General features: G+C 38.3%; 1 protein-coding gene across 2 annotated transcripts in view; it reads right to left on the reverse strand.

Moving 5' to 3' along the window:
• CDC42SE2 (CDC42 small effector 2) overlaps positions 1-17,678 on the reverse strand; it is a 53,533-nt gene that overhangs the window by 2,835 nt on the left and 33,020 nt on the right. For both annotated transcript variants that reach the window (XM_082457953.1, XM_082457952.1), the window contains exon 3: positions 314-430. In XM_082457953.1, coding sequence (XP_082314079.1) covers positions 332-430 — 99 coding nt within the window. In that variant the 3' untranslated portion in view covers positions 314-331. The remainder of the gene's footprint in view (positions 1-313; positions 431-17,678) is intronic.

Genomic DNA, 17,678 nt, shown 5'->3' on the forward strand with positions numbered 1-17,678 from the left:
AGGACACATAAGAGACATCTTGTCACTAGAATCGCAGTCAAAGCCTCCCCCAAAACAAGATGTCTTAAAAGCATTTAAAGTGTCTCATAAGGAAAACAACCACCTGAAACTAATATTCAAAATGCAGTAACTGCCTAAGGTCATCACTTGGCCAACTAAGGTATTTTCACCTTTTCTAGTAAGTTCACAATTTTTTAAAAGAACAAGATATTTATTTTTTAACCCCAAGGTTGAAACTAAGGCTGTCTATGTCATCAGCTGTTAGTGGCCATGTATGTATCTGAACTTCCAGCCTGTGTTCTGAGGTACTCACTGGAGGAGGGATCCGGGGCTATCCTGCCTTCGTGTCCACAAGCTGCATCTGCACGTTGGCAGCCATGCCACCTCCGTAGCCTCCCTTGGACTGCATCTGGTTCTGAATGGAGCTAACCTGCAACAAGACAAGAACAGAACCAGTCAGGAACTAGGGCCACTGCAAGTAAGCAACTCTTGCCTAATATTTTAGCTGGGCTGCTTTTCCCAAAAGGGTGCCTTTTATAAAAGAAAAAATACCTTTTATAGACTTAAACTTGCTCTCATTGTAAGGCAAAATGCTGAAGCTAGTGACTGAAGCATTTTTTTTTTTGCCACAACTCCCTCTCCACCCATCACCCCACTCCTGCAACTTTCTCCACTTGGCAATTACAAAAAACAAGTTTCGTAATTCACAAGGCACTTGGCTACATTTCAAAAGCAGTTAAAAGGATACAGATGAACTCAACTTTGTTCCTCAATCACCTTAATTTACAAACACCTCACATATATGATCACCTCAATTACCTGGATTAGAATCAGATTCAAAAATAAATATGAATCAAACTGAACCAAAGATAAACTTTAAAAGTGCATGTGGGACTTCCCTGGTGGCACAGTGGTTAAGAATCTGCCTGCCAGTGCAGAGGACACAGGTTCAAGCCCTGGTCTGGGAAGATCCAACATGCCGCGGAGCAAATAAGCCCATGCGCCACAACTACTGAGCCTGCGCTCTAGAGCCTGCGAGCCACAACTACTGAGCCCCGCAACTACTGGAGCCCACACTGCAACAAGAGAAGCCACCGCAATGAGAAGCCTGCGCACCGCAATGAAGAGTAGCCCCCACTCGCCACAACTAGAGAAAGCCCACATGCAGCAACGAAGACCCAATGCAGCCAAAAGTACATAAATGAATAAATAAATTTAAAAAAAGTCCATGTGGTAAAATTTACATACTTAATACAGTCTTAGTATAGTCTGATAAAGTGGAAAGGAGTATAAGAATCCAAAGACTTGGAATATTCAAAGCAAGCTTAAGCCAGAGGCCACACCCGAGGAGACAAGTCTGCATATTTAAAGACTGTGAGTAGTACACCCTTTTCTCATGTGAGCCCAGGGTGGAATCATCATTCTCTCCAGCTTTTATCACGTGGTTAGAGCCCCTGAACTTTGACTCATCTTCTACCTGAGCCTGCAAACAACATCTGCTTAACAGCCCTCAGAGAACAGGCTGGTCTCAGGTTTACAGGATAGCTTCAAAATATGACATCATGTAACCCTCACAACAACGCCAGGAGGAAGCAGTAACGAGTGAACCTGTGAAACCTGAGGCATCCTATCCTCAACCCTGATAAAGGCAGAACTCCAGGCCTGTGCACTCATTTTCTCTACCTGCAACCTTGCTGAGTGGCCCCAGGAGTGCCATATACTCTCCAGGACTTCATTAATCAACCTTCTAAAAAAAAAAAACAAACCATAATTTTATATGTACCAATGAAGTTTCCTTGGAATAGGACCTAAAACTGGTGCAGTTAAAAGCAAGCAATTGCCGAACAACCAGCAAGAGGGAAACACAAATCCACCCGTCAGCAGACAGGGTGCCTAAAGTCATACTGAGCTCACAGCCACCTATAAACACACCCCTTGACACAGCCCTGCCCACCAGAAGGATAAGACCCAGCTCTACCCACCAGCAGGAAGGCACCAGTCCCTCCCACCAGGAAACCTCCAGAAGCCTGAGGACCACTCTCACCCACCAGAGGGCAGACACCAGAAGCAAGAGGAGCTATGATCCTCCAGCCAGCATAAAGGAGTCGACAAAGAAAGACAAAATGAGAAGGCAGAGAAATATGTTTCAGATGAAGGAACAAGATAAAAACCCACAAGAACAACTAAATGAAGAGGAGATAAGCAGCCTACCTGAAAAAGAATTTAGAGTAATGATAGTAAAGATGACCCAAAATCTTGGAAAAAGAATGGAGGCACAGATTGAGAAGTTACAAGAAATGTTTAACAAAGAGCTAGACGATATAATGAACAAATAAAGATGAACAATACAATAACTGCAATGAAAAATACACTAGAAGGAATCAACAGCAGAATGACTGAGGGAGAAAAATAAGTGAGCTGCAAGACAGAATGTTGGAAATCACTGCCACGGAACAGAACAAAGGAAAAAGAATGAAAAGAAATGAGGACAGTCTCAGAGACCTCTGGGAAACATTAAAACACACCAACGTTTGCATTATAAGGGTGCAAGAAGAGAGAAAGGGCCCAAGATAATATCTGAAGAGATTATACCCGAAAACTTCCCTAACACAAGAAAGGAAACACTCACTCAAGTCCAGGAAGCACAGAGAGTCCCATAAAAGATGACCCCAAGGAGGAACGCACCAACATGCATATTAATCAAACTGATAAAAATTAAAGACAAAGAAAAAATTTTAAAAGCACCAAGGGAAAAGCAACAAATAACATACAAGGGAACCCCATAAGGTTATCAGGTGATTTTTCAGTATAAGCTCTGCAGGCCAGAAGGAAGTGGCACAATATATTTAAAGGGATGAAAGGGAAAAACCTACAACCAAGAATATTCTACGCACCAAGGCTCTCATTTAGATTTGATGGAGAAATCAAAAGCTTTACAGGGGCCTCCCTGGTGGCACAGTGGTTAAGAATCTGCCTGCCAATGCAGGGGACATGGGTTCGATCCCACATGCCATGGAGCAACTAAGCCTGTGTGCCACAACTACTGAAGCCCACATGCCTAGAGCCCGTGCTCCACAACAAGAGAAGCCACTGCAACGAGAAGCCCGCACACTGCAACCAAGAGTAGCCCCTGCTTGCCACAACTAGAGAAAGACAGCATGTGGCAACGAAAACCCAACACAGCCAAAAAAAAAGGCTTTACACACAAGCAAAAGCTAAGAGAATTTAGCACCACCAAACCAGCATTACAACAAATCTGAAAGGAACACCTCTAGGTGGAAAATAAGAGGCCACAACTAGACTCGGGGAAGTTCACTGGCAGAAGCAAACATAAAGTAAAGGTAGGAAATCTTCCACACACAAATATAATATCAAAACCAGCAATCATGAGCAGAGTACAGATGCAGGATATTGGAAATGCATTTGAAATGAAGATATCAACAACTTAAAACAATCTTGTACATACATAGACTACTACAGCAAAAACTCATGGGAACCACAAACGAAAAATCTAGAATAGCTACCCACACAAAGAAAAAAGCAATCCAAACACATCACTAAAGATAAGACATCAAGGGACTTCCCTGGTGGACCAGTGGTTAAGACTCTGCACTTCCATTGCAGGGGGCACAAGTTCAATCCCTGGTCTGGGAACTAAGATCCTGTGTGTGTTGCTCAGCATGGACCCCCACACCAAAAAAAAAAAAAAAAAAAAAAAGAGACAGAGAGAGAAAGAAAAAAAAATAGACATCAAATCACAAGAGAATAAAAGAGGAAGGGAAGAAAAATGACCTTAAGAAATAAATCCAGATGAAAAAAAATAGCAAGAACGTACATATCAATAATTACCTTAATGTTAATGGATTAAATGCTCCAACCAAAAGACATAGACTGGCTGAAACAAAAACAAGACCCATATATTTGCTGTCTACAAGAGAGACACTTCAGATCTAGTGACACATGCAGACTAAAAGTGAGAGGATGGAAAAAGGTATTCCATACAAATGGAAATCAAAAGAAAACTGGAGTAGCAATACTACTATCAGACACAATAAACTTTAAAATAAAGACTGTTACAAGACAAAGAAGGACACTACATAATGATCAAAGGATCAATACAAGAAGATATAACAATTATAAACATATATACACCCAACATAGGAGCACCTCAATACATAAGGAAAATGCTAACAGCTATAAAAGAGGAAATCGACAGTAGCACAATAATAGTGGGGAACTTTAACACCTCACTTACACCAATGGACAGATCATCCAGACAGAAAATTTTAATAAGGAAACAAAAGCTTTAAATGACAGAATAGGCCAGATAGATTTCATTGATATTTACAGGACATTCCATCCAAACACAGCAGATATACTTTCTTCTCAAAGGCACACAGAGCATTCTCCAGGATAGATCACATCTTGAGTCACAAATCAAGCCTCGGTAAATTTCCGAAAATTGAGATCATACCAAGCATCATCTCTGACCACAGCGCTATGGGATTAGAAACTACAGGGAAAAAATTGTAAAAAAAAAAAAAAAAAAAACCGCACAAACACATGGAGGCTAAACAATGGTACTAAACAACCAATGGATCACTGAAAAAAATCAAAGAAGAAATTAAAAAATACCTCGAGACAAATGACAATGAAAACACGATGGTCCAAAGTTTTGGGGATGCAGCAAAAGCACTTCCAAGAGGAAAGTTTATAGCAGTACAATCGTACCTCAGGAAGCAAGAAAAATCTCAAATAAACAACCTAAACTTACACCTAAAACAACTAAAGAACAACAAACAAAACCCAAGGTTAGTAGAAGGAAAGAAATCATAAAGATCAGAGCAGAAATAAATGAAACAGAGACGAACAAAACAATAGCAAAGATCAATAAAACTAAAAGCTGGTTCTTTGGAAAGATAAACAAAATTAATAAACCTTTACCCAGACTCACCAAGAAAAAAGGGACAGGACTCAAATCAATAAAATTAGAAATGAAAAAGGAGAAGTTACAACAGACACCACAGAAATACAAAGGATCATAAGTTGACTACAAACAACTATATGCCAATAAAATGGACAAGCTAGAAGAAAGGGACAAACTCTTACAAAGGTACAATCTTCTAAGACTAAACCAGTAAGAAACAGAAAATATGACAGACCAATCACAAGTACTGAAATTGAAACACTGATTTAAAAACTTCCAACAAGCAAAAAGTCCAGGACCAGATGGCTTCACAGGCGAATGCTATCAAACATTTAGAGAAGAGTTAACACCTACCCTCCTGAAATTCTTCCAAAAAATTACAGAGAAAGGAACACTCCCAAGCTCATTCTATGAGGCCAACATTACCCTGATACTGAAACTAGACAAAGACACCACACACAAAAAAGAAAATTACAGTCCAATATCACCGATGAACAGAGATGCAAAGATACTCAAAGTACTAGCAACCTGAATCCAACAATATATTAAAAGGATCATACATGATGATCAAGTGGGATTTATCCCAGGGATGCAAGAATTCTTCAATATCTTCAAGTCAATCAGTGTGCTACACCACAGTAATAAACTGAAAAATGAAAACCAAGTGATCATCTCAATAGATACAGAAAAAGCTTCTGAGAAAATCCAACACCGATTTATGATAAAAGCTCTTCAGCAAGTGGGAATAGAGGGAACCTACCTCAACATAATACAGGCCATATATGACACACCCAGAGCTAACATCATTCTCAGTGGTGAAAACCTGAAAGCGTTCCCTCTAAGATCAGGAACAAGACAAGGATGTCCACTGTTACCACTTTCATTCAACACAGTTTTGGAAGTCCTAGCCCACAGCAATCAGAGAAGAAAAAGAAATAAAAGGAATCCAAACTGGAAAGGAAGAAGTAAAACTGTCACTGTTTGCAGATGACATGATACTATACACAGAGAATCCTAAAAATGCTACCAGAAAACTATTTGAGCTCATAAATGAATTTGGTAAAGTAGCACGATACCAAATTAATGCACAGAAATCTCTTGCATTCCTATACACTAATGATAAAAAATCTGGAAGAGAAATTAAGGAAACACTCCCATTTACCACTGCAACAAAAAGAATAAAATACCTAGGAATAAATCTACCTAAGGAGACAAAAGGCCTGTATGCAGAAAACTATAAGACACTGATGAAAGAAAGTAAAGATGATACAAACAGATGGAGAGATACCATGTGCTTGGATTGGAAGAATCAATATTGTGAAAATGACCATACTACACAAGGCAATCTACAGATTCAATGCAATCCCTATCAAATTACCAATGGCGTTTCTCAGAGAACTAGAACAAAAAATTATTAAAGACACACAAGACCCCAAGTAATCAAAGCAATCCTGAGAAAGAAAAATGGAGCTGGAGAAATCAGGCTCCCTGACTTGAGACTAACTACAAAGTAACAGTAATCAAAATAGTATGGTAATGGCACAGAAACAGAGATCAGTGGAACAGGATAGAAAGCCCAGAAATAAACTCACAAATCTATGGTCACCTAATCTATAACAAAGGAGGCAAGAAAGCTACGGTAATCAAGACAGTATGGTACTGGCACAAAAGCCAGTATAGATCAATGGTACAGGACAGAATGACCAGAAATAAACCCAAGCACATATGGTCACTTAATTTACGACAAGGGAGGCAAGAACATACAACGGAGAAAGGACAGCCTCTTCAATAACTGGTGCTGCAAAAACTGGACAACTACATGTAAAAGAATGAAATTAGAACACTCCCTAACACCATACACAAAAATAAACTCCAAATGGATTAAAGACCTAAATGTAAGACCAGACACTATAAAACTCTTAGAGGAAAACATAGCAAAAACAATCTTTGACATAAACCACAGCAAGAACTTTTTTGACCCACCTCCTAGAGTTAATTAACAGAAATAAAAACCAAAATAAATAAATGGGACTTAACTGAACTTAAAAGCTTTTGCACAGCAAAGGAAACGATAAACAAGACGAAAAGCCAACCCTCAGAATGGGAGAAAATATTTGCAAATGAAACAACAAAGGATTAATCTCCAAAATATACAAACAGCTCATGGAGCTCAATATCAAAAAAACAAACAATTCAGTTAAAAAATGGGTGGAAGACCTAAAAAGACATTTCACCAAGGAAGACATACAGATGGTGAAGAGGCACATGAAAAGATGCTCAACATCACTAATTATTAGAGAAATGCAAATCAAAACTACAATGAGGTATCACCTCATGCCGGTCAGAATGGCCATTATCAAAAAAGCTAGAAGGGGGCTTCCCTGGTGGCGCAGTGGTTGAGAATCTGCCTGCTAATGCAGGGGACACGGGTTCCAGCCCTGGTCTGGGAAGATCCCACATGCCGCGGAGCAGCTGGGCCCGTGAGCCACAACTGCTGAGCCTACACGTCTGGAGCCTGTGCCCCGCAACTGGAGGGGCCACAATAGTGAGAGGCCCGCACACCGCGATGAAGAGTGGCCCCCGCACCACGATGAAGAGTGGCCCCTGCTTGCCGCAACTAGAGAAAGCCCTCGCACGAAACGAAGACCGAACACAGCTAAAAATAAATAAATAAATAATAAATAAATAAATAAATAAATAAATAAAGTAGCTATTAAAAAAAAAAACTACAAGGAATAAATGCTGGAAAGGGTGTGGTGAATAAATGCTGGAAATGGAGGTTCCTTAAAAAACTAAAAATAGAACTACCATATGACCCAGGAATCCCACTACTGGGCATATACCCTGAGAAAACCATAATTCAAAGAGACATGTACCACAATGTTCACTGAAGCACCATTTACAATAGCCAAGACATGAAAAAAACCTAAATGTCCATCGACAGATGAATGGATAAAGAAGATGTGGCACATATATACAATGGAATATTACTCAGCCATAAAAAGAAATGAAACTGAGTTATTTGTAGTGAGGTGGATGGACCTGAAGTCTGTCATACAGACAAAAGTTAAGTCAGAAAGAGAAAAACAAATACTGTATCCTGACTCATATATATGGAATCTAAAAAAAACAAAAGATGGTACTGATGAACCTAGTTGCAGGGCAGGAATAAAGAGGAGACATAGAGAATGGACTTGAGGACACGGGGTGGGAGGGGGAAGCTGGGGTGAAGTGAGAGTAGCATCGACATATGTACACTACCAAATGTAAAACAGTTAGCTAGTGGGAAGCAGCAGCATAGCACAGGGAGATAAGCTTGGTGCTCTGCAATGACCTAGAGGGGTGGGATAGGGAGGATGGGAGGGAGACGCAAGAGGGAGGGGCTATGGGGACATAGGTATGCATATGGCTAATTCACTTTGGTGTACAAGAGAAACTAACACAGTATTGTGAAGTAATTATACTCCAATAAAGATCTATTTAAAAAAAAAAGAATACACAATGGAGAAAAGACAGTCTCTTCAATAAGAGATGCTGGGAAAAACAGAGAGCTACATGTAACAGAAGTAAATTAGAACACTCTCTAACACCTTACACGAAAATCAACACGAAATGGATCAAAGACCTAAATGCAAGGCCAGACACTATAAAACTCTGAGAAGAAAACATAGGCAGAACACTCCCTGACACAAATTGCAGCAATATCATTTTGGATCCACCTTCTACAGTAATGATAACTAAAACAAAAATAAACAAATGGGACCTAAGGAAACTTAAAAGCTTCTGCACAGCAAAAGAAACCATAAACAAAACAAAGACAACCCACACAATGAGAGAAAATATTTGCAAATGAAGCGACTGACAAGGGATTAATTTTCAAAATATACAAACGGCTCATACAGCTGAATATCAAAAAACCAAAAAAACCCATTCAAACAATGGGCAAGGAAGCAAGAAGAACTACAATCCTGCAGCCTGTGGAACAAAAAACCACATTCACAGAAAGATAGACAAGATGAAAAGGCAGAGGGCTATGTACCAGATGAAGGAACAAGATAAAACCCCAGAAAAACAACTAAATGAATTGGAGATAGGCAACCTTCCAGAAAAAGAATTCAGAATGATAGTGAAGATGATCCAGGACCTCAGGAAAACAATGGAGGCAAAGATTGAGAAGATGCAAGAAATGTTTAACAAAGGCCTAGAAGAATTAAAGAACAAACAGAGATGAACAATACAATAACTGAAATGAAAAATACACTAGAAGGAATAAATAGCAGAATAACTGAGGCAGAAGAACAGATAAGTGACTTGGAAGACAGAATGGTGGAATCCACTGCTATGGAACAGACTAAAGAAAAAAGAATGAAAAGAAATGAAGACAGCCTAAGAGACCTCTGGGACAACATTAAACACAACAACATTCACATTATAGAGGTCCCAGAAGGAGAAGAGACAGAGAAAGGACCAGAGAAAATATTTGAAGAGATTATAGTCGAAAACTTCCCTAACATGGGAAAGGAAATAGCCACCCAAGTCCAGGAAGCGCAGCGAGTCCCATACAGGATAAACCCAAGGAGAAACAGGCCGAGACACATAGTAATCAAATTGGAAAAAATTAAAGACAAAGAAAAATTACTGAAAGCAGCAAGGTAGAAACGACAAATAACATACAGGGGACCTCCCATAAGATTAAGAGCTGATTTCTCAGCAGAAACTCTACAAGCCAGAAGGGAGTGGCATGATATACTTAATGTGATGAAAGGGAAGAACCTACAACCAATATTATTCTACCCAGCAAGGATCTCATTCAGATTTGATGCAAAAATCAAAAGCTCTACAGACAAGAAAAAGCTAAGAGAATTCAGCACCACCAAACCAGCTCTACAACAAATGCTAAAGGAACTTCTCTAAGTGGGAAACACAAGAGAAGAAAAGGATCTACAAAAACAAACCCAAAACAATTAAGAAAATGGTCATAGGAACATACATATCGATAATTACCTTAAACGTGAGTGGATTGAATGCTCCAACCAAAAGACACAGGCTTGCTGAATGGATACAAAAACAAGACCCATCTATATGCTGTCTACAAGAGACCCACTTCAGACCTAGGGACACATACAGACTGAAAGTGAGGGGATGGAAAAAGATATTCCATGCAAATGGAAATTCAGAGAAAGCTGGAGAAGCTATACTCATATCAGATAAAATAAGACTTTAAAATAAAGAATGTTACAAGAGACAAGGAAGGACACTACATAATGATCAAGGGATCAATCCAAGAAGAAGATGTAACAATTATAAATATATATGCACCCAACATAGGAGCACCTCAATACATAAGGCAACTGCTAACAGCTATAAAAGAGGAAATCGACAGTAACACAATAATAGTGGGGGACTTTAACACTTCACTTACACCAATGGACAGATCATCCAAAATGAAAATAAATAAGGAAACAGAAGCTTTAAATGACACAATCGACCACATAGATCTAATTGATATCTATAAGACATTCCATCCAAAAACAGCAGATTACACTTTCTTCTCAAGTGCGCACAGAACATTCTCCAGGATAGATCACATCTTGGGTCACAAATCAAGGCTCAGTAAATTTAAGAAAATTGAAATCATATCAAGCATCTTTTCTGACCACAACCTTATGAGATTAGAAATGAATTACAGGGAAAAAAACGTAAAAAACACAAACACATGGAGGCTAAACAATACGTTACTAAATAATCAAGTGTCACTGAAGAAATCAAAGAGGAAATTAAAAAATACCTAGAGACAAATGACAATGAAAACACGATGATCCAAAACCTATGGGATGCAGCAAAAGCAGTTCTAAGAGGGAAGTTGATAGCTATACAAGCCTACCTAAGGAAACAAGAAAAATCTCAAGTAAACAATCTAACGTTACACCTAAAGGAACTAGAGAAAGAAAACAAACAAAACCCACAGTTAGTAGAAGGAAAGAAATCATAAAGATCAGAGCAGAAATAAATGAAATAGAAACAAAGAAAACAATAGCAAAGATCAATAAAACTAAAAACTGGTTCTGAGAAGATAAGCAAAATTGATAAACCATTAGCCAGACTCATCAAGAAAAAGAGGGATAGGACTCAAATCAATAAAATTAGAAATGAAAAAGGAGAAGTTACAACAGACATGGCAGAAATACAAAGCATCCTAAGAGACTACTACAAGCAACTTTATGCCAATAAAATGGACAACCTGGAAGAAAGGGACAAATTCTTAGAAAGGTATAACCTTCCAAGACTGAACCAGGAAGAAATAGAAAATATGAACAGACCAATCACGAGTAGTGAAATGGAAACTGTGATTAAAAATCTTCCAACAAACAAAAGTCCAGGACCAGATGGCTTCACAGGTGAATTCTATCAAACATTTAGAGAAGAGCTAACACCCATCCTTCTCAAACTCTTCCAAAAAATCGCAGAGGAAGGAACACTCCCAAACTCATTCTATGCGGCCACCGTCACCCTGATACCAAAACCAGACAACGATACTACAAAAAAAGAAAATTACAGACCAATATCACTGATGAACATAGATGCAAAAATCCTCAACAAAATACTAGCAAACAAAATCCAACAACACATTAAAAGGATCATACACCATGATCAAGTGGGATTTATCCCAGTGATGCAAGAATTCTTCAATATACGCAAATCAATCAATGTTTACACCGTATTAACAAACTGAAGAATAAAAACCATATGATCATTTCAATAGATGCAGAAAAAGCTTTTGACAAAATTCAACACCCATTTATGATAAAAACTCTCCAGAAAGTGGGCACAGAGGGAACCTACCTCAACATAATAAAGGCCATATATGACAAACCCACAGCAAACATCATTCTCAATGGTGAAAAACTGAAAGCATTTCCTCTAAGGTCACGAATGAGACAAGGATGTCCACTCTCACCAGTTTTATTCAACATAGTTTTGGAAGTCCTAGCCACGGCAATCAGAGAAGAAAAAGAAATAAAAGGAATCCAAATTGGAAAAGAAGAAGTAAAACTGTCACTGTTTGCACATGACATGATACTATACATAGAGAACCCTAACATTGCCACCAGAAAATTATTTGAGCTAATCAATGAATTTGGTACATTTGCAGGATACAAAATTAATACACAGAAATCTCTTGCATTCCTATACACTAATGATGAAAAATCTGAAAGAGAAATTATGGGAACACTCCCATTTACCATTCCAAGAAAAAGAATAAAATACCTAGAAATAAACCTACCTAGGGAAACAAAAGACCTGTATGCAGAAAACTATTAGACACTGATGAAAGAAATTTAAGATGATACCAACAGATGGAGAGATATACCATGTTCTTGGATTGGAAGAATCAATATTGTGAAAATGAGTATACTACCCGAAGCAATCTTTGGGTTTCAGATTCAATGCAATCCCTATCAAATTACCAATGGCATTTCTTATGGAACTAGAACAAATCATCTTAAAATTTGTATGGAGACACAAAAGACCCCGAATAGCCAAAGCAGTCTTGAGGGAATAAAATGGAGCTGGAGGAATCAGACTCCCTGACTTCAGACTCTACTACAAAGCTACAGTAATCAAGACAATATGGTACTGGCACAAAAACAGAAACACAGATCAATGGAACAAGATAGAAAGCCCAGAGATAAACCCACGCACCTATGGTCAACTAATCTATGACAAAGGAGGCAAAGATATATAATGGAGAAAAGACAGTCTCTTCAATAAGTGGTGCTGGGAAAACTGTACGGCTACATGTAAAAGGATGAAATGAGAACACTCCCTAACACCATACACAAAAATAAACTCAAAACGGATTAGAGACCTAAATGTAAGACCGGACACTATAAAATTCTTAGAGGAAAACATAGGAAGAACACTCTTTGACATAAATCACAGCAAGATCTTTTTTGATCCACCTCCTAGAGTAATGGAAATAAAAACAAAAATAAACAAACGGGACCTCAAGAAACTTCAAAGCTTTTGCACAGCAAAGGAAACCATAAACAAGACCAAAAGACAACCCTCAGAAAGGGAGAAAATATTTGCAAATGAAGCAACTGACAAAGGATTAATCTCCAAAATTTACAAGCAGCTCATGCAGCTCAATATCAAAAAAACAAACAACACAATCCAAAAATGGGCAGAAGACCTAAATAGACATTTCTCCAAAGAAGACATACAGATTACCAAGAAGCACATGAAAAGCTGCTCAACATCACTAATTATTAGAGAAATGCAAATCAAAACTACAATGAGGTATCACCTCACACCAGTTAGAATGGGCATCAGAAAATCTACAAACAACAAATACTGGAGAGGGTGTGGAGAAAACGGAACCCTCTTGCACTGTTGGTGGGAATGTAAATTGATACAGCCACTATGGAGGACAGTATGGAGGTTCCTTAAAAAACTAAAAATAGAACTACCATACGACCCAGCAATCCGTCCCACTACTGGGCATATACCCTGAGAAAACCATAATTCTAAAAGACACATGCACCCGAATGTTCTTTGCAGCACTATTTACAATAGCCAGGTCATGGAAGCAACCTAAATGCCCATCGACAGACGAATGCATAAAGAAGTTGTAGTACATATATACAATGGAATATTACTCAGCCATAAAAAAAACGAAATTGAGTCATTTGTTGAAACATGGATGGATCTAGAGACTGTCATACAGAGTGAAGTAAGTCAGAAAGAGAAAAACAAATATCGTATATTAACACATGTATGTGGAACCTAGAAAAATGGTACAGATGAACCAGTTTGCAGGGCAGAAATAGATACACAGATGTAGAGAACAAACGTATGGACACCAAGGGGGGAAAACTGCGGTGGGGTGGGGATGGTGGTGTGCTGAATTGGGCGATTGGGATTGACATGTATACACTGATGTGTATAAAATTGATGACTAATAAGAACCTGCAGTATAAAAAAACAAACAAAAAAAAACAACTAATACTAAACTTTCTTTGGGTTATTTGTATGGAAATATGTTAATATAAATGTTTCACACATTACATGAAATTTCTAAAAATCTTCTATGTTCTGGTATAATGTTATAAGTCATAATTCTAGTTATTACTTTAAAATGTACATCTCAGAAATAAATAAATTTCCTTGTCAACTGCATTATTATGAACTTTCATCAAATCTTTAACCGTGGTCATTTTTAAGTCTTTTGTCATTTACAGACAGTTCTGGGTGTACTCTGATGCTTTCGCAAAAATGTTACTATAAAAGGGTTTCATCTTCAAGGAATTCATGGAAAAGACTCTGACAAGTACAGGTTTCTGGTAACTGACTATACTGCTGAACTGAATGAATAAGCATTTTCAGAACTCTAATGGAAAACTGATGAATTCCTAAAAGTGCTAACAAAAGATCAAGATGAAAAAAAAAATTAATTACATGGGACTGAGTGAACTGATGAGGATGATTATAATTTTTGTGACTTTGTTTGAATAAAAAAAAATAAAATGGGCAAAAGATCTAAATAGACATTTCTCCAAAGAAGACATACAGATGGCCAAAAAGCACAAGAAAGATGCTCAACATCACTAATTATCAGAGAAAAGCAAATCAAAATTACAATGAGGTATCACCTCACACCAGTCAGAATGGCCATCATCAAAAATTCTACAAACAGTAAATGCTGGAGAGGGTGTGGGAAAAAGGGAACCCTCCTACACTGTTGGTGGGAATGTAAATTGGTACAACCACTATGGAGAACAGTATGAGGTTCCTTAAAAACCTAAAAACAGAACTACCATATCCAGCAATCCCAATCCTGGGCATACATCTGAAGAAAACTATAATATTTACAAAAGGATACATGCACCCCTATGTTCATAGCAGCACTATTTACAATAGCCAAGACATGGAAGCAACCTAAATGTCATCCCAAATTATTTACAAAACAGAAAGAGTCACAGATGTAGAAAACAATCTTATGATTACCAGGGAGGATGGGGTGGTGGGAGGGATAAATTGGGAGACTGGGCTCGACATATACACTAGTATATATAAAATAGATAACTAATAAGGACCTACTGCATAGCACAGGGAACTCTACTCAATACTCTGTAATGGCCAATACGGGAACAGAGTCTAAAAGAGTGGATATATGTATATATATATAACTGATTCATTTTGCTGTACACCTGAAACTAACACAACAGTGTAAATCAACTATACTCCAATAAAAATAAGATAAAATAAATTTTTTAATAAAATAAAAAAGAATGAAATAATGCCATTCACAGCAACATGGATGGACCTAGAGATTATCATACTAAGTGAAGTAAGTCAGACAAAGACAGATATCATATGCTATCACTCATGTAGAATCTAATTTTAAAAAAAGAAAGAAACAGGGCTTCCCTGGTGGCGCAGTGGTTGAGAATCTGCCTGCCAATGCAGGGGACACGGGTTCGAGCCCTGGTCTGGGAAGATCCCACATGCCACGGAGCAACTGGGCCCGTGAGCCACCATTACTGAGCCTGCGCGTCTGGAGCCTGTGCTCCGCAACAAGAGAGGCCACGATGGTGAGAGGCCCGCGCACAGCGATGAAGAGTGGTCCCCACTTGCCGCAACTAGAGAAAGCCCTCGCACAGAAACGAAGACTCAACACAGTCATAAATAAATAAATAAATAAATAAATAAAAGACCGTGAATTTCTTTAAAAAAAAAAAAAAAGAAAGAAAGAAACAAATGAACTTATTTACAAAACAGAAACAGACTTACAGATATGGAAAACAAACTTATGGTTACCAAAGGGGAAACATGGTGGGGGAGGGATAAATCAGTAGTTTGGGATGAACACACACACTACTATATATAAGACAGATAACCAAAAAGGACCTAATACATAGCCCAGGGAACTCTACTCAATATTCTGTGATAACCTATATGAGAAAAAAATCTAAAAAAGAATGAATGAATACATGTGTATGTGTATCTGCTGTACACCTGAAACACCACATTGTAAATCAACTATGTTCCAACAACAAAAGAATCCAAAGACTTGGACTGAAATCCAAACTTCTTTTTAATATTGTAACTCTGGGTGAACTATTTATCCTCTGTGCATATCAGGCTTCTTATCTGTAAAATGATTAAAGATGATAACCTTTCCTAACCACATTACAGGGCTACTTTCTAGTAGACTGTGAGATATATAAATGCTCGGGTATTTTCCCTTTTTTCCTGGCCGTGATGCATGCAGAATCTTAGTTCCCGGATCAGGGATCGAACCTGGGACCCCTGCAGTGGAAGCACAGAGTGTTAACCACGGGACGGCCAGGGAAGTCCCGCTGGGATGTTTTCTTACTTTGCCAAAACAAAGTCACAAAGTTACCTGCGAACTGTGAAGAGTTCTTAGTGTATCCTATCTTAGTTCATAGCAATTAGAAGCATTTTGGAAGCAGAGAACGAGCGAATCAAGCTCGACTGCTAAAAAAAGCGGCAACAGGAAGGTTTGGGATATGACGGCCTAACAGTCAAGGGTGAGAGCACTGGCAGTCTGGTGTAATGCACAGAAACAGCTCAAAGGGCCCTTCACATTTCTAGGACCCCGGGAGGTGCGACGGGGTGGGAGCACCACCCATTCATTAATCAACTTATCAAATACTTAATCACAGAAAACATGATGTATCGACACAAGGTGTCTTTTCATTGATGATCCTCAGTCAGTTTGTTTAAAGAAAGTAATAAGACTGGTCTAAGTTATTTTTGGAGTAAGATAGGTTTAAATATATTCTAATTGAAGAGAATAGCAAAATATAAAATGCATGGCTTATTTAGGTCCAATATGGTTCAAGTGAGAACATGTGATTGGCTCTTAAATGGGTAAATTTTTACTCATTTACTGAAAAATTCACGTATGTGGAACTAACTCCAATGATATCACATAATGATGTACTGTAATATCTATATTCACATTACTCAAATGACTACTTTAGGTAAGAATATTAAAAAAAAAAAAAGAGGGACTTCCTGGTGGCGCAGTGGTTAAGAATCCGCCTGCCAATGCAGGGGACCTGGGTTTGAGCCCTGGTCCGGGAAGATCCCACATGCTGCGGAGCAACTAAGCCCATGTTCCACAACTACTGAAGCCCGTGTGCCTACAGCCCGTGCTCCACAACAAGAGAAGCCACCGCAATGATAAGCCTGTGCACCACAACAAAGAGTAGCCCCTGCTCGCCCCAACTAGAGAAAGCCCACGCGCAGCAACAAAGACCTAACACAGCCAAAAATAAATAAATAAAATTTAAAAATTTTAATAAGTAAATAAATAAAACTAAAATCTATAGGTCTATTTAAGTAAACTTGCTCAGTCTGCGAAGCTTATGGCCATAGGCTATCAGTTCATTTTCTGCTCCTCTGTGGTAACACTGTTTTGTGGCACAAACTTGATTTTACCCTGGTACCAAATAATTTCCCACCTAACATGACATGTTAGGTTTTATAGGTATCTTAGGCCTATTTACAACAACACCTTTATATTTTTACATGGTACTTTCATAACGCCATGCAAATTCTAAGAAAAATAAAAATCTGTTTTTCTTCCAAAAGTCAATTCTTCAATTTCAAACAAAAGGACTTGGATTTTCTAGTAAGTAACCCTCAGCGTTGAGATGACATGTATTATTGTGACTGTGGATATGCATTATTTTAACACAATAAAGTTATATTATTA

The sequence above is a fragment of the Balaenoptera physalus genome, assembly GCF_965194825.1.
Source record: "Balaenoptera physalus genome assembly, chromosome: 3".
Classification (NCBI taxonomy): Eukaryota; Metazoa; Chordata; class Mammalia; order Artiodactyla; family Balaenopteridae; genus Balaenoptera; species Balaenoptera physalus.